We start from the raw sequence: 17,354 nt of genomic DNA, 5'->3' as shown, positions 1-17,354 counted from the left end.
TTCACAAAACTTAATTATATAGAAATAACAACACTTTTATAATAGATAAATGTAACCCCTTTTACAATACACGATATATGATGTGTTTTTTTGTATTGTTTACAATATTTAAGGGTATATATCGTCTTCTAACAGACATTGTAACCAGTATGAACTAACACACATGTTAGTTCATAATGGCGTAACATATTTAGATGTGAGGGATGTTGATGTTTGCATTAAAAATATTATATAGTTTGGTTTATTATAGTTTTAGAACGGAACGGATACAAAAATGCTAAAGACGACCCCGTTGTCCTCACTCTCTCCACTAGGTGTCACTGTTCTCCCATTGGCTGCTTGAGCTCCGCTTCACTTTAGACTACACCATATAGTATATGGGGGGGGGGGTTACCGGGGGACCTTATACGTGGTTATTTTTTAATCTAGAGTTAATGGGTGTTTGTGTCCTGTGTTGGTCCTGGATAGAATTTTCTCATTCAAGGTTTTGAACATTCACATATGATTAATATAACCTTTGAAAAGTGCAGCAGAACAAAAATATCACCGCTGACATCCGTCGTATAATGGTATCCTCCACCTCCACGGCCCCCTGAGTCAGTAGCTAGCTAGTGAGCTCTGTTGTTATGCTATCACATATTGTGCGCGTTTTGACCTAAACTATCGCAAATAGTTATCTAATTTCAACATTTAACATCAGTGCGCTTAGTTTACAAGTATGGCAGGAGGCAGCACGGCTCAGAAAACATGGGAAATGTCCAACAGCATGCAGGAGGTTCAGAGTATCGACGAGATCTACAAATATGACAAAAAACAACAGCAGGAGATCCTCGCTGCAAAGCCCTGGACCAAAGAGTGAGAAGAGACCTTTAACTTCATGATCCAGTGTGTTTATCAGACAGAACCCTATCAGATACATGTGTTATTGTTGTTTAGTTGTAGATGCTGTCTTGGTAGCTTGGTAGCTCAGATGTATGCTAGTCCAAAATCATTGAAACTTGCGATGACAATCCCAGGGTTTCTGATACAATCACTTATAAAAGGCTGGGATAAGATTCTGAATCAGTTACTTTTATTACATCTTATTGTATAAATGCACAAGAGTAACATGTTAAGGCTTGGTTCCTCAACAGCAACATAGCAGCAACAAAACAAGATCTAAAAGTCACTACTACCCTGCACGATCACTGACGGCACATCACTCTTCCATGTCAATGACGTTTGTTCCCTCCACAGTCATCACTACTTCAAGTACTGCAAGATCTCTGCTCTGGCGCTGCTGAAGATGGTGATGCACGCCCGGTCCGGGGGGAACCTGGAGGTGATGGGCCTGATGCTGGGGAAGGTGGACGGGGAGACCATGATCATCATGGACAGCTTCGCCCTGCCCGTGGAGGGAACGGAGACCCGGGTTAACGCCCAGGCCGCAGCCTATGAATACATGGCCGCCTACATTGAAAACGCCAAGCAGGTATGGCGTTACGCACACACACAAACACACACACACATGCAACACACACACACACACACACACACACACACACACATGCACACACGTGTGCACACAGACAAGTTCACACACATGCAACAGACAACACACACACACACACACACACACACACACACACACACACACACTGTTAGTGATTTAGTCTAAAGTGTAAACACAGGTCATTTATGATCAAGTAGGGGTTAGGCGTCTTGCTTATGGGTGCCCACGCTCATACTGCAGACATTGGGGTTCACACCCAGAAACCCCTTTTTATTATATTGTATTCAGATTCAAAACTTTATTCACCATATTATGTACAAATGTGCCCAGAAAGTATCTTGTTGCAGGTGTCTGCAAACCTTCAGGGATAAAAAATACAAATCTAAAAATACAAATAAAAAGGATGAATATAAAACTATATTGGACTGATAAATAAATAAATAAAATATATATTACGTATTAATATGTTTTGCACTACTTGCTTTGTAAATGTGTATCATCAAAGTTCACCATATCACTGTTCTGCATGTGCGCCATTACATCACATTTGAGCCCCCTCCTGCTCCCTGACCCAGGTGGGTCGGCTGGAGAACGCCATCGGCTGGTACCACAGCCACCCCGGCTACGGCTGCTGGCTGTCGGGCATCGACGTCAGCACGCAGATGCTGAATCAGCAGTTCCAGGAGCCTTTCGTTGCGGTCGTGGTGAGGATCAGTGCTGGGGAGGGAGACGGCAGGGGAGGGACAGCAAGGGGAGGGAGGGACACTCCCGTGTTTTTCCTTTTCAAGCCAAACGACTCACTGTATCTGATGTGGCGTCATTAATAATCCACACACCGGCTTAAAAAAGGATTACGTATCTTCCCGGTGGCAGGGTGGGAGTTTGTTGCCGCCGGCATTAATGTTAACGGTCTGGCCGTGCTTCGGTTTAGTGGTACTGCAGGCAATCAGGTCCGCGTCCCTCCCATCAGGAATGGTTGATGTATGGCTTTAGGCTAGCAGGAACACAATCAAATGTGGGCCTTCTGTAACTGTATATGCTGTTTACATTTCATTGGTTTAGCGGGGCCCGAGTGCCACGGGCACGGCAGGATTAAGTGTGTGTTTGAAGCGCACTGGCAGGTCCAGTGGAGAGGGGAGGGGGCAGGGGGGGGGGGGGGGTTCTAAGGTTCAGCTGGTCCCCTGAGGACCCTTTGACCCCTGACTGGCTGTTCTCTGCCCCGTGTGTCTGTGTCCGCGCAGATCGACCCCACTCGCACCATATCCGCAGGGAAAGTCAACCTCGGAGCCTTCCGCACCTACCCCAAGGTACAGGCAGCGGCCGTGGGCCCTTTCAATGCTTGGTGGTTTTCCTGTTAATAAATGTTGCTAACCGTGAGCCTTTTCCTTCAAATGGGGTTTACGGTATTGCATTATATGTCTTTGATGATTTTTATCGTACAATTTTAAACAATTGCAACTACTGAAATTTCATGCATCGTCAATATATTTTTGTGTTGCGATAGCCTAGGTTATCGTTTGATAAAATATGAATTGTAAAAATGACCGTAACTAATAATTAAAATCTGTGATTTCCAGGGTTATAAGCCACCAGATGAAGGACCGTCAGAATACCAAACAATTCCCTTAAACAAGATAGAAGACTTTGGTGTTCACTGTAAACAGTAAGTGTCCGACAGCCTTGTGTAATATTCAAGGTCATTATTGATATTAATTTTTTTATGTATAATTGATTGATACTGTGTCTTTCTCGTTGATTTCAGTGCGATTTCGTATTTGTGATGCCTCTCTTTTATTACTTTAATTTTCTGTTTATTTCCTTCCTCAGGTATTATGCCCTAGAAGTGGCGTATTTCAAGTCCTCCCTGGACAGAAAGCTTCTAGAGCTCTTATGGAACAAATACTGGGTCAATACCTTAAGCTCTTCCAGTCTTCTCACGGTACGTCAAGTTACGAATATTTCTTTTTTTTTATCATGCTGTACTTCCAAATATAGACTGCTGTGGCTGTTGTTGTACCGTAGACAGGTCTGTTGGTGTACCGTAGACAGGTCTGTTGTCGTACCGTAGACAGGTCTGTTGGTGTACCGTAGACAGGTCTGTTGTTGTACCGTAGACAGGTCTGTTGGTGTACCGTAGACAGGTCTGTTGTTGTACCGTAGACAGGTCTGTTGTTGTACCGTAGACAGGTCTGTTGTCGTACCGTAGACAGGTCTGTTGTTGTACCGTAGACAGGTCTGTTGTTGTACCGTAGACAGGTCTGTTGGTGTACCGTAGACAGGTCTGTTGTTGTACCGCAGACAGGTCTGTTGTTGTACCGCAGACAGGTCTGTTGTTGTACCGTAGACAGGACTGTTGTTGTACCGCAGACAGGTCTGTTGTTGTACCGTAGACAGGTCTGTTGTTGTACCGCAGACAGGTCTGTTGTTGTACCGTAGACAGGTCTGTTGTCGTACCGTAGACAGGTCTGTTGTCGTACCGTAGACAGGTCTGTTGTCGTACCGTAGACAGGTCTGTTGTTGTACCGTAGACAGGTCTGTTGTCGTACCGTAGACAGGTCTGTTGTCGTACCGTAGACGGGTCTGTTGTCGTACCGTAGACGGGTCTGTTGTCGTACCGTAGACGGGTCTGTTGTCGTACCGTAGACGGGTCTGTTGTCGTACCGTAGACAGGTCTGTTGGTGTACTGCAGACAGGTCTGTGGGTGTACCGTAGACAGGTCTGTTGGTGTACTGCAGACAGGTCTGTTGGTGTACCGTAGACAGGTCTGTTGTCGTACCGTAGACAGGTCTGTTGTTGTACCGTAGACAGGTCTGTTGTTGTACCATAGACAGGTCCAATGTGTGTCACATTGCGCTCCTTCTTAATGGTTTTGACACGAGAAAGCGAGACCCCACCCCGAGCGAAACAGATGCTCAGTCCTCCACGGCTCATCTCCCTCGGCCTCCCGCCCACCGCCCAACAAACCAATACTTTCTAAATGCCTGAAAGGCCGTCCATGTGAATCCCCATTGTGCATTCGGCAGCTCTGTCCCCAGCTCCTAAGCAAACAGTGTCCTCCGGCGCGGGCCCTATCCAAACACTGGACGCCCGGCGTTCTGGCTGAAGACGAATGGACTAGACGTTAGCCCGCCCTATTGGCCGGGAGCTTTGTCAGTCACTACACTGTCACCGCGAGTCAGATGGCGGGCTTTGTGTCCTAATTGCCCGCCGTGTTGCCTCACCATGAGCAAACTCTTATTTCTTCTGCTTTTCTTTTCACCGTGACATGGGCGTTTCAAACCCATAATGACTTATAATTGTTGCCAACTGTAGCAGTCATGTCAACCTGAAGGCGGACAAAACAAATAGATGAAGAAAAATCACAGCCGTGTGTGTGTGTGTGTGTGTGTGTGTGTGTGTGTGTGTGTGTGTGTGTGTGTGTGTGTGTGTGTGTGTGTGTGTGTGTGTGTGTGTGTGTGTGTGTGTGTGTGTGTGTGTGTGTGTGTGTGTGTGTGTCTGCGTGGGAATGTGTTTTCATCAGTGTGTGACTTCTACCCTAAGGATGGCTTGCTGTGCTTTGTTCTGATGTGTCTTTCTAATTCGTGTGTGTGTTCTGTGTGTGTGCGTTCCAACCCCCAGAACTCTGAATACACCACGGGCCAGGTGTTCGACCTGTCTGAGAAGCTGGAGCAGTCGGAGGCCCAGCTGGGCCGAGGCAGCTTCATGCTGGGCCTGGACACCCACGACCGCAAGTCAGAGGACAAGCTGGCCAAGGCCACACGAGACAGGTACCCGACGGCGCGCTGGGGGCCAGGGGACTGGGGGCCCGGGCACCCGGGCTCCAGTCACGGACACCTCCCACGCTAGGGATGGATGTCACGCTGTCGATGCAGCTTTGGATAAATGTTTATTAATAAGCCAGGAAAAGGCTATAATTGTAAACTGTTTATGAACACACTAGCACTGATATTATTTTAAAGGTTGGCACATTTTGAAAAGTGTTGATGCCTTCTATTGTCTCATTTGAAAGCTTTCCACATTTTATATTGAGCACATTACAGTATAATATTGGGGTATTTTGTTAATGTTGCCATCATGAAGAATTTAGTGTTCCCGGTTTTACCATTTTTCTAATGAAATAATTACAAAAATATTTATAAATTTTACCAGAACTAAAAAATGGAATAGCATCTCAACTGGATGTTGTTGGACCAGTTCATTATTATTCTTTCTCTTTTCAACATGGAAGTACTTTCACTGCAACGTTGATCTCTACAATGTCTGTTAAATCCGTTGTTAAAATGGCACTTTCTCCTGGGTTCCAGCTGCAAGACGACCATCGAGGCGATCCACGGACTGATGTCCCAGGTGATCAAGGACAAGCTCTTCAACCAGGTCAACACGTCTGCTACCTGAGCTCCTTCTGAGCCTCCTCGGGAGGCCAAGTCCCCACCGTCGCACAGACCGCCTGTGTGTGTGTTGAGTCACTGAGCTAGTTCCTTTTGTCCTCTCTTATCCTTTTAGCTGAGATTGTTGTGTGAGCCGAGAATGCATGAAGGTCGTGCGCATTAATAAAATGAATAACAAAAGTGCTTTGGGATTTCTTTATCATCAAATGCATCAATTGGGGGTATGGGACATGCTGTACTATTCCGAGTCAGATATCGACATTTACAAATATATCCTTAACTAAATGTCTTCTCCTTTTTAGTTTTATTTTATAGAATAAATTGTATACTATGGTGCCTTGGCCCATCATTCCTTCAGGCTGGGATCCACATTTGAGTCCTATACAAAACACAATATCCTCATGTCTTTCCTACCCTAAACCTCTCAGTAGGATCCTTTGCGTCGTGCATTTCGCCCGTATAGGACTCCAGCCCTGTCATCCAAACCCGTCGTCATTGCATTACATAATGGAACAACAAACGACGCGATACTCTGCGTCGCCTCAAACATAAACACGCCGTCCGCCGCTGCGTCGTGTTGGCCGGGTCCCCTCTCCGGTGGCTGTCCCCGGCGGCACCGCCCGGGTCCTCAGCGGCAGCATGCAGGCCGCCCCGCGGACCCACCCAGCGGCGTGGCGGGGTGACGGAGCCCAGGAGCGGGGGTCCGAGCACAGTGAGGTCCATTCAGGCGGAGCGTCTGGTCACCGTCCCAGCCGTCACACGCCGAGTCTGTCTTCTTTTAAACGCATGGCTGCCCCTGGCACGGCGGTGCGTCGTTGGATTATGTTTTTTTTCTGCTGGTATTGTAATGGCTTTATGTGTTTATTTTTTATGTCATTTATTTCCGAGCAGAGTGGTCCACAGGGAGAAGTCGGTGTCTGCTTTGCGTCATGATCATGTTCTGTGGCACACGTTCCTGTAATGGTTTTTCTTTTACCATTATTCAAGCCGCGGATAAAAAGCACACACAGGGTGTTGAACGAACCTCACAGTTTAGAAAAGTATAATGGATGAGATTATTCTAATTGTATTTAGCATTCTTTGAGCTGACGTTCTGTACTGACAGCAGCTGTTATTTTTTACCAGATATGTAAATGTATTCCATTCAGCGTCAGAATAAGTATGAAGAGTATGTGATTGCCATGCTCAGATTTCAGTGGTTATTTTAAAATCTGATGAACTCTACTTGGAATGAACGCATGTCCTGCAGATGCAAATCTATATGGAACACAACTTTTTAATTAAAAGCTGTATTTAGGCTATTTATATAGGCTACATAGGCTACTATATTTTTTGCCTCTACTAATATTAAGTACAGCCATTGGTTTTGTTCATGCTTACTTAGGCCTATCTATTAATATAAAGAAGAGTATTTAGATGAAGAAGGCCTAATCATGCGAACTTGTGTTAACTTGGTTCTCTCTGGATGAATCTTCAATGCTTCAACCCTTCAGACAGTGCAGGTCAGAGCCGTTTAGAAGATCTAAATCTCTGAACAGCTCCGCCTGAGTGACAGGAAGCCCGTCTCAACTTGCCATAACAATGCAAGGGCCCCATCCATCCATCTCTCTATCTATGTGTTGTGAATATTCATGTTTGTTTGGGCTCATGTTTCTTTACCGTGTGTCAAGGCCGCAGCCATGGAGTCAACACTGGGTTGGACGAAATCTACCGGGGGGTCTGGAGGCCCCCTTTCCAAGAAAATATTCTAATTTGAAAACGATTAAATTCTTAAATATTTTAATATTGCCACGATGTTATAATTATGATTGTCTCATCAACAACTGATGGCCACAGGATCATTACTTTACGCAAAGCTAGTGGAATATGCTCACAGTGACTGCTGTTCCCTATAGATAAGGCATGAATGCATGCTCGGAAATTATTCCTGAAAGTGTAATGTAGGCCCTATATAACACTTTACAAAAACGATCAAAACCATACGTATCCTACGTAACATATATTATATTATCATATAGATATTATATGATATCGTTTAATATTTTATTTTGCCTTTCCGTGTAGGCCTACATTTAATTTATTTTAAAGTAACGACATAGAGAGAGACAGTTCAGTGTTGGATGTGTATTCCGTTATACTAGAACTGGTTGTTGTAATAATTGTATTATTCGTTTGTGTGATTATGGATATGTTTTTATTTTTTGCCTGGGGACATTTTGAGCATCATTTAATATTGGGAGAATTATATATATTAGAATTAGAGCCCTGTTGCTACTGTCTGTGTAGTCCTCTGGACTTAACGCGTCAGCAACTCCTTTGTTTCTGGTAAACGGAGATATATTCTTTCGCAATTTAAAGAAAACTATATATTTTTTACCATTAAGTGTTAATATTCCAACATGTCAATTAAATATAATAAATTAATTATAATAAATTAAATAGTCAATTTAAACCAGTTCCGTGTCATCTGACCAAGTGCGTTGGGTCGCCGCGGTTTCCATAGAGACCATTGAAGCACCATAAACAGATCAGCAGAGTCGTGGTGCTGCGTGTCGTCTCGGTTGGTTTTGAAACGAACCCTTCTTTATGTATATTTTAAACCCGAACTGCGACATGGCGTCCATTTAAGGTAAAAGTGTTCGTCTTGTGTTGAAAACTTAACGTTGTGTGAGATGCGTGAGATATGTGAGGAACACTTTCCGGTTTGCTAGCTTTCGTTTAAATGAGTTGCGGACGAGGCTCTCAGAATCAGACCCATCGTATATTTGACGTTTTTTAAATTCAATTTTAATTTAACCAGTCTGTTGAAGAGCTGAACTGAGGTGGGCGAGTAGTCCATCCAGTGCGTCGTCCACCAGCTGTGTCGATCTCAGTTCCTAACCCGAGCTAATGACCCCAGATCAAGTGTAGAAAAGACCTGCTGTCAACACGGTGCGTCCTGAGGTCTCAATGCCCCGTCCGGAGGTCTCAATGCCAGGTCAAGCTAATGAACACGTCCCAGGGGGGCCCACTCGCTGCTACTTAGGGCTCTAAGGGGGACAGACCACCACAAATTAAAGGGCCGTACAACCTCTCACCCCTGAAGAGCCACAACAGCCCTCATCAATTATCCCGTTGCGCTAAATGGACGAGGATTAATCAATCTTAATGTGTCAGAAGGAACTAACCTTTTAAATACTGTGGTGTGATTGCACGAGCCCAACGTCTATCGCTGTTTCCTCTGAACCGGTATTGTACGACGGATCCCTTGATGTGTTACTTTCCCTCCTGGTGTAGCCGGTGTGTGTCTTGGCTCTTATCTGTGCCGACCCCTCCCTCAGCCCCCCAGTCGTCACCCCGGGGGGGTTCGCGGAGAACAGAGAGCCCCCTGCCAGGCGCCATGGTGCGACTCACCGTGGACCTGATCGCTAAGTCCAGCAGCCACATCCGCAAGAAGGGAGACCGCTCCCTCCCGGACTACCTCCGCCGACTCACGCACCTCAACTTCTCCAACAGGAGCATCGTGGACATCGTAAGGAGCCCCCACCCGTTCTTGGTTCACCGTTGCTCTCTTTTGTTGATGTTTGTGCTAAAAGGCGGGGTCTGTTGTTGGAGCCGTCCCAGGAGGATCTGTCCGTGTGCAGGAACCTGACGGTGCTGTACCTGTACGACAACCAGATCTCGCGCATCAGCAACCTGGGCTTCGCCTGCCGGCTCACCCACCTCTACCTGCAGAACAACTGCATCGGCCGCATGGAGGACCTCTGCCAACTGCAGTGCCTCGCCAAGCTGTGAGGCGCTGTGTGTGTGTGTGTGTGTGTGTGTGTGTGTGTGTGTGTGTGTGTGTGTGTGTGTGTGTGTGTGTGTGTGTGTGTGTGTGTGTGTGTGTGTGTGTGTGTGTGTGTGTGTGTGTGTGCGTGAAGCTTGTGTATGTGTAATCTGTGTGTGTGTGTGTGTGTAACTTGTGTGTGTGTGAGTGTGTGCGTAACCTATATATGTGTTTGTGTAACGTGTGTGTGTGTGTGTGGGGGGGGTTTAACCTGTGTGTGTGTGTGTGTGTCACTTGTGGGTTTATAACCTATATATGTGTGTGTGTGTGTGTGTGTGTGTGTGTGTGTGTGTGTCAGGTATCTGGGGGGTAACTGCATCGCGGTGGTGGAGGGTCTGGAGCGTCTAACGAAGCTGAAAGAGCTCCATGTGGAGAACCAGAGGCTGGCCCCCGGAGAGAAGCTGCTGCTGGACCCCCGGACCCTGCTCTGCCTGGCAGTAAGACCCCCCCCCACACACCCCTCCACACACCCCCCCAGCTACATCCACCACGGCAGCTGTTAGGAGGCTGGTGCGGGAGGTCGGCCAACACAAGATGGCCGACCTCCCGCCCACCAACGAGTCACACGTCGTCCACCCCGCCGGCGCTGGAGACGCCCCCGTCAGACCCCCTGGGGGGGGGGGGGGGGGGCCCGCGCCCCTCGTCCTTTAACAGATCCCTAAACACTCAGGGAGGGGTTGGGTCTGGCTGGAGGTGGCCCTCAGCAGTCTGAGGACGCTGGGGGGGGTTGATCCTGCTCCCGGGAGGGGGGGGGGGGGGGGGGGGGGGCAAGTGTGTGCGTACGCTCGCGAGTGCGCGCATGTGTGTGTCACATCCACCGCACGCAAAAAAAAAGAATGCAGTGTTCCTCAGGCCTGAGCGACCGCGCAGAAAGCGGCGTTTTGTTCGGGGCCGGTGATGTCAAAGAGCGCACTGTGCCCCCCCCCCCCCCTCACCGCTCCGACCAATCGGGGAGGTCCGTGTGCCTCGCTCCGGCGCCCGCGTGGGTCAACAAACCAAGCGGCTTGGGCTTCTTGTTTATTTGGATAATTAAAGAAATTGCTGGGCAAATGTAAAGAGTTCCAGCTTTTTATAAATGCACCATTATGGGAGTTTGAACACCCCCCCCCCCCCCCCAAGAAAATGCTTATGCATCATCAGCCGTATCGAGATTCAGGTTTGGGAAGGAGCCACCCAGCCCTGCCTCGTAGCGCTGCCTCACTTCAGAGCCCTTCAGACCACTGTCCTGCAGCACTTTCTCTCAGCGCAGGACGTCTTCTGAGCTGTACATACTAGCAACTAGGCGTCACAATTGGTGTGTTTATGCTTTATTTAATTAAAAAATAAAATGCATTTAATAAATCACAATCGTTTAAATATACACGTGCATTGTAATGTTAAAATTGATTGTATCTTGCAATGATTCTGAGTAATATTTTTTTTAGACTGGAATGTTTTGAAATCATTGTGTCATGATGATCAAGCAGCTAGAAAATAGGAAATAATGGAATGATTAACTCATATTGTCTCACTTTGTGAAAATCTCTTCATTTTTGTAATTAATCAGTGTCAGTTTTCATAGTTGACAATATTACTTCAATACGGTGTATGTGCAAGCATTTTTCCGCAATCAAATAGCTGCCAACAGTGATTACAGAGCGATTTGACTTTATTGTTTGTCCAAGATAAACCCTCTTATTAGTCGGGCCCTTTGCACTTGCCTAATATATCTCGTCTCATCATCATCTCATCTTCATCCGCTTATCCGGGGTCAGGTCGCGGGGGGAGCAGCTCAAGCAGGGGGCCCCAGACTTCCCTTTCCTTGCCTAATACATAGATATAGATATAGATATAAATGCATGGCGCTGTGTAACGTGGAGTTTGACGTGTCCCCACCCCAGGATTCGCTCTGTGTCCTGAACATCAGCCAGAACGCCGTGGACGAGGTCTGGGACCTGGGCGTTCTGAGGGGGCTCACCCACCTCTCCGCCACGGACAACCTGCTGCAGCATGTACAGGTCGGGCCAGGACTCACCGAGGCCACCCTACTCTGATCTGGGGATGTCTGGGGGAACTTGGTTGTTTTCCGTTACCGAACGATAAGGAAAAAATAGATGGTGTGCTGTTAGTAAAAAAAAAAGAAAAAAAGGGAACAGGCATAAAAATAATACTGACGTGTGTCATAATCATAATCATCATCGTAACATACCTTTATTCACTGGAGATGACTTTCTAAGAAACAATATTTCAGACTTTTTCTGACATTCCCACTCGACATATACTCAGTATAATCACAGGGTTTTATCTCCAAAGCCAACATGGAATATTGAACATCAATATGTATGAGTTTGACCGCTCTGACGGAAAGGGATATATTCTGCTACAGCGCGCCGCTAAGCTAGAATATAGAATAAACCGTCACTCCGCTCACAGGGCAGAATCGACTCCTAATGACCCAAACGGGTCCTGGAGCTTCTTCCTAGAGCAGGAAGAGAATCAGGTTTTATACGACTGTGTCCGTCCATCCAGGCAGAGCATCGTTTGCATTTAGCTTTCATCCAAAGCGACTTACAATAAGTGGCATCGCACAAGTACCACGCAATACATCAAATGTTGAACAAACACAACGGCGTTGACACTCGCTGCAAGGCGACGGGTCTTCCCTGCGCTTGGGGCTCGTAATTCACAAGCTCGTTAATATCAACACCCTCGTTAATCACGAGGCGATCACCGTCTCACATCCGTCTGGGCGCGCTGTGTGGAACGGCAGCAGGAACGAGGCACTGAACCAGTAAACTCTGCAGATCCAGCGCTGGGTTCCCAGTCGTCGTCGTCGTCCCCCCCGCCCCCCCCCCCCTGTGAGGCGCAGGGTCAGAATTATTCAACAAATCAGCGCGGCGGTCCCCTGGGAGCCCACGCTGACATCTTTAAACAAGCACCGGTTTCTCCGTCAGGCGCGGGGTGTGTTTCCCTGCTCACCCCCCCACCTCCCCTCGGTATGAGAGGTGTGTGACGCACAGCCCAGGCCGCCATCTTGGCCCTTCTTCACCGTTTAAAACACAACAACTGGCTGCCCGGGTCTTTCTACCACTCTTGGGTTTCACAAGTCCCAGCGACATGGCGGGGCCCGAGCGTCTCTCGCGGGCTCTTCAGACGTGGCTCCTCTGACTCCACCTCCGTCTGCGTCCCCTGAAGGTGGCCTCCTCTCTGGGCTCCTTCTCAGGGGTTCTCCCCTCGGGGTCGGCGGCCGTCCTTCCCTGGGCCCTTCAGCCTGAGGGTTCAGGGGGTGTAGTGTAATGCGGGGCCGTGAAGCCCTTTGAGACTGTAAGTATGCAGATCCCGCGGACAGGGCCCTGACGTGCGGGCCGCTCGTGATTTACAGTGTTTGCCTTGAGAGACGACGTGTGCCAGCGCTCTGCTTCCTGTTGACGTCTTTTGTGTTTGTTTATCTTGACGTTTGTTTGTTTTGCTCGCCAAGCGAACGTGTGAGGCTGGGGCAGCTCGCCAGCGCTTTGTCTCCACCGGCTACGGACAAAATCGCAGAAAGCGTTGTTGTTTTTTTTGCTGAATCTTCCTCGGACACTTCCTCGATACGGTCGCGCCCCCGGCCGGTCTAGGGCCCGACGTCGTCGTCGTCCAGGTGATTGACGTGCGCGTGGCAAACGCTGTGTCCTCTCGTTTTTATTATTTTCTCTGCAGCAGATCTATAATGCATTCGGCCCGGACGGTCTCTTATCGAGCCCTCAGCGAGACAGCCCCCGCCCAGAGGATCAATCCGCCGTCCTCAGGAAGAACTATGGATCTTTAAAATAGATTATGACAGGCAGTCAGCCCGGGTGACAAATGGGCCCCAGCATCTTCTGGATGGGGGGGGGGGGGGGGGGGGGGGGTGAGGAGGGCGGGGGAGAGGAAGAGAGAAAGAGAGGGGGAGAGGGGAGAGAGAGGGAGAGAGAGCAGGAGATAGATAGAGAGAGAGAGGGAGGAAGAGAGAGGGAGAGGGGAGAGAGAGAGAGAGAGAGAGCAGGAGATAGAGAAAACGAGAGGGGATTGTAGACCCCTTGGTCGGAAGCAGGTTCATAACCCGGCCCATCATTAATCCGAACCCGTTGAGCTTGCAATTGCTACACAGCCCGTGTGTGTGTGTGTGTGTGTGTGTGTGTGTGTGTGTGTGTGTGTGTGTGTGTGTGTGTGTGTGTGTGTGTGTGTGTGTGTGTGTGTGTGTGTGTGTGTGTGTGTGTGTGTGTGTGTGGAGGGAGGGCCCACATGGGGGGCAATTTGGCCCTGGCGCTGCGCGGCAGTGGTGGTAGTGGTGGGGGGGGGGGGGGGGGTCCGTCTGAGTGACAGGCCTGACACGATCATTTATCAAAGCCTGAAAGCGCGCGACAGCCTCAGGGGTCCCCTTGCATCCCCCCCCCCCCCCCCTCACCCCCAGCCCTCCCCCCTCCCTATTGGAGCTGATTGCGATGGCGGCGGCAGCGGCTGGAAAAGTGGAAGCGCTTTGGCCAAGACAGGAAGTGGAGGAACAATCAGAGCGTGTCCGCTGAGTATTCATATTTCCAGCCTCGGATTAATGTGCCTTTAGATAAACATACAACCGCAGGGCAGGCAGTCGGAGGAGCACACACACACACACACACACACACACACACACACACACACACACACACACACACACACACACACACACACACACACACACACACACACACACACACACACACACACACACACACACACACGCGCAGACATGCGCACGCACGCAGACACACACACATGCGAGCAGACATACACACAGACACACACACGCATGTACACACGCAGACAGACACATGCACACACATCTGCACACGTACACACACGCAGACGCGCGCACACGTACGCAGACACACTTTCGCACGCCGAACACACACACAAGAACCACATGAACGCAGTCAGACACACGTATACACACACGAGCAGACACACACGTGTGCATGTAGACACACACACACACGTGCAGACAGGCCCGACGCTCCCTAGGGGGAGGAGTCACAGGACACCGGCCACGCCGTTTTAGGCTGACTGATGTGTTGTTTATCCACCGCGGGCCCCGTGGTCACGGCGTCGTAGCGCTGAGGGGGGAGGGGTTAGAGCCGGGGGGCGCTCACAGGACAACACTTTAACTACTCTCAGTAATTAATAACTAATAACTCTCCTTTGCTCTCTCTCCGTCTGTCGTTCTCTGTCTGTCTGTCTCTCTCTCTCTCTCTCTCTCTCTCTCTCTCTCTCTCTCTCTCTCTCTCTCTCTCTCTCTCTCTCTCTCTCTCTCTCTCTCTCTCTCTCTCTCTCTCTCTCTCTCTCTCTCTCTCTCTCTCTCTCAGGACCTAGAGGAGGTCTTCAGCCAGTGGCCTCTGCTCCAGCGTCTGGATCTGATCGGGAATCCCGTGTGCCAGAAACCAAAGTACCGGGATCGCCTGATCACGGCGTGCCCCAGACTGGGTATTGAACCCTCACCCGCCCGCCGTCCTAAACCCTGTCGGCTCACACGGACAGAGGCTCCGATCCAACAGGGCCGCAGTTAAACACTTCATAGCATTAGCACAACGTTAAAGGGTATGAAAGATTTTCATTATCTTGTTTGATTTTTCGTTCGTTTTTTTCCCGCTCTCTGGAAATGAACAGAAGTTCTGGACGGGAAGGAGATCAACGACCTCTCCCGCCAGTTCCTGGTCAACTGGAAGGCCTCGAAGGAGGCCTCGAAGGAGGCCGGGAAGAGAGCGAGGGACGAGCGCGCTCTGGCTGCCCAGGCCCCCCACCACCCCTTCCTGAGTGACGTTTCCTTCCTCTTGTTGCCTTGGTTACAGGACACTAGGGTGTTTTGGAATTTTGCGGTCGATAATATTTTTATTCAGATACAATTATGATGTTAATTTCGGAATACTTTACTTTCTTAGTCTTGGTTTCTTTGATATAAAAAATGGCCAAACTATAGACCAGCTAACAAAGGTCCATCATCTACAAGCAGTTTCCTACTAGCTAACTCATTTGCAAACACATCAGTCTTCCCTATATACCGGCTCCCAATGTGTCTGCCGCTGTTACAATACATTTGGGTTTGAGATAGCGTTACTTAGTGTGTGTGTGTGTGTGTGTGTGTGTGTTTGTGTCTGTGTGTGCGTATGCTGTGTGTGTGTGTGTGCGTATTTGTCTGTGTGTGTGTCTGCGTTTATGTGTGTGTGTGTGTGTGTGTGTCTAAGTCTGTGTGTGTGTTTGTGTGTGTGTGTGTGTGTGTGTGTGTGTGTGTGTGTGTGTGTGTGTGTGTGTGTGTGTGTGTGTGTGTGTGTGTGTGTGTGTGTGTGTGTGTGTGTGTGTGTGTGTGTGTGTGCGTATTTGTCTGTGTGTCTGCGTCTATGTATGTGTGTGTGTGTGTGTGTGTGTGCGTATTTGTCTGTGTGTGTGTCTGCGTCTATGTGTGTGTGTGTGTGTGTGTGTGTGTGTGTCTGCGTCTATGTGTGTGTGTGTGTGTGTGTGTCTGCGTCTGTGTGTGTGTGTGTGTGTGTGTGTGTCTGCGTCTGTGTGTGTGTGTGTGTGTGTGTGTGTCTGCGTCTATGTGTGTGTGTGTGTGCGTGTGTGCGTGCGTGTGTTCTGCTTTGCTTCTGTTTATATCCCAGCTCACCTGGACACGGCTTTGAGTCGCGGCGCAGTGCTGAGCTGCAGCCTGGCTAACAGCCTCCCCAGAAGAGAGCCACTGAAGGGCCCCGGGCCACACGGCCTCCCACGGCCCCCAGACCCCTCACACAGCTCAGCGACCAGGTACACCACCCCCACCCCCACCCCAGTCACTGTCCCACTGCAGCGAGATCACCTCTGGTTTGCTGTTTTCATAAAGATGAGTCGTAGCTTTTTGTCGATCTTGTGTTTTTTTCGTAACTCTTCAGATTAAACTCTGTCACTTTTTAAAAGTTGCGTCGGGGTTTGATTCCATGTTGTTTGTGTGTCTTCTCACCTTGACGGTCCTTGAGGTTTCAGGGTTAATTCATTGTACGGTCGTATCTCAAGGCAGCAGGAGTCCCAAAGGGGGGGGGGGAGGGGGGTCTCGCACTGAGAACTTGAGCAGACGTTAAGAAACAGTCAGACGGTAACGCTAGCCAACGCTAGCTGAGTGGCTGCTGAGTAATGACTGATCCTTCCTGCTTATTCATATTTTCTTATCTCTCTCTCTCATTCTGTTTCTCTCTCTCATTCTATTTTTCTCTCCCTCTCCCTCTCCCTCTCCCTCTCCCTCCCTCCCTCTCTCCCTCTCTCTCTCAGGGATCACAGTCTTGCTCTTGCTCTAAGGGCCTCCTCATCCCCGGGTCTGTGTCCCGGGGCTCTGGGTGATTCTAACGCTCTATAAAACATCTCAACACAAAGCTTCATGATGGAATACAATGCTGCCACGCTGATTGGATTACATGTTTGGTACATATTATATTTGTGGCTGTCACCGTCTGTTTGGCAGAAAGTATATATTTATTTTTTTTGGACAATTTATAACATTTGAAGTATTTTTGTTTTATTCTGCTGTGAAAGTTTGCTGTATTAAAACACGAAAAATTGATATGTTTGGTTTAAATTTTTTCTTTTATATTTTATGTATTTTTTTCAACGTTGCTCCCTAAAAATGTGTATATTCTCTGTTAATTCGACAACACATAATACAAGTTTA

General features: G+C 48.6%; 2 protein-coding genes across 5 annotated transcripts; both read left to right on the top strand.

Annotated features, from left to right (window-relative positions):
* The first annotated feature begins 553 nt into the window (after positions 1-553).
* cops5 (COP9 signalosome subunit 5) lies at positions 554-6,089 on the top strand. The gene is made up of 8 exons (XM_056584597.1): positions 554-855; positions 1,237-1,471; positions 2,068-2,196; positions 2,734-2,799; positions 3,070-3,155; positions 3,320-3,431; positions 5,111-5,259; positions 5,797-6,089. The coding sequence occupies exons 1-8, from the start codon at positions 719-721 to the stop codon at positions 5,885-5,887; spliced, it is 1,005 nt and encodes a 334-aa protein (XP_056440572.1). The 5' UTR covers positions 554-718; the 3' UTR covers positions 5,888-6,089.
* A 2,290-nt stretch (positions 6,090-8,379) lies between these two features.
* Positions 8,380-17,228, top strand: ppp1r42 (protein phosphatase 1, regulatory subunit 42). 4 transcript variants are annotated; one of them, XM_056584596.1, is made up of 9 exons: positions 8,380-8,509; positions 9,201-9,391; positions 9,538-9,650; positions 9,987-10,125; positions 11,569-11,685; positions 15,028-15,145; positions 15,329-15,475; positions 16,318-16,459; positions 16,958-17,228. In XM_056584596.1, the coding sequence occupies exons 2-9, from the start codon at positions 9,260-9,262 to the stop codon at positions 17,040-17,042; spliced, it is 993 nt and encodes a 330-aa protein (XP_056440571.1). In that variant the 5' UTR covers positions 8,380-8,509; positions 9,201-9,259; the 3' UTR covers positions 17,043-17,228. The 4 variants fall into 4 exon arrangements, with proteins under 4 accessions (XP_056440571.1, XP_056440570.1, XP_056440568.1 ...); XM_056584595.1 differs by having other exon boundaries at positions 9,484-9,650; XM_056584593.1 differs by having other exon boundaries at positions 9,475-9,650.
* Positions 17,229-17,354: the final 126 nt, after the last annotated feature.

The sequence above is a fragment of the Gadus chalcogrammus genome, chromosome 23 (genome assembly GCF_026213295.1).
Source record: "Gadus chalcogrammus isolate NIFS_2021 chromosome 23, NIFS_Gcha_1.0, whole genome shotgun sequence".
Lineage (NCBI taxonomy): Eukaryota > Metazoa > Chordata > Actinopteri > Gadiformes > Gadidae > Gadus > Gadus chalcogrammus.
This window is presented reverse-complemented; position numbering and strand designations above follow the sequence as displayed.

Coding starts and splice junctions, on each gene's coding strand:
- cops5 (XM_056584597.1), top strand. CDS start 719: ATGGCAGGAGGCAGCACGGCTCAGAAAACATGGGAAATGTCCAACAGC. Junction 2,800..3,069: donor CCTTCCGCACCTACCCCAAG/GTACAGGCAGCG, acceptor TGTGATTTCCAG/GGTTATAAGCCACCAGATGA. Junction 3,156..3,319: donor TTTGGTGTTCACTGTAAACA/GTAAGTGTCCGA, acceptor TTCCTTCCTCAG/GTATTATGCCCTAGAAGTGG.
- ppp1r42 (XM_056584593.1), top strand. CDS start 9,260: ATGGTGCGACTCACCGTGGACCTGATCGCTAAGTCCAGCAGCCACATC. Junction 10,126..11,568: donor GGACCCTGCTCTGCCTGGCA/GTAAGACCCCCC, acceptor TCCCCACCCCAG/GATTCGCTCTGTGTCCTGAA. Junction 15,476..16,317: donor CCCCCACCACCCCTTCCTGA/GTGACGTTTCCT, acceptor TTTATATCCCAG/CTCACCTGGACACGGCTTTG.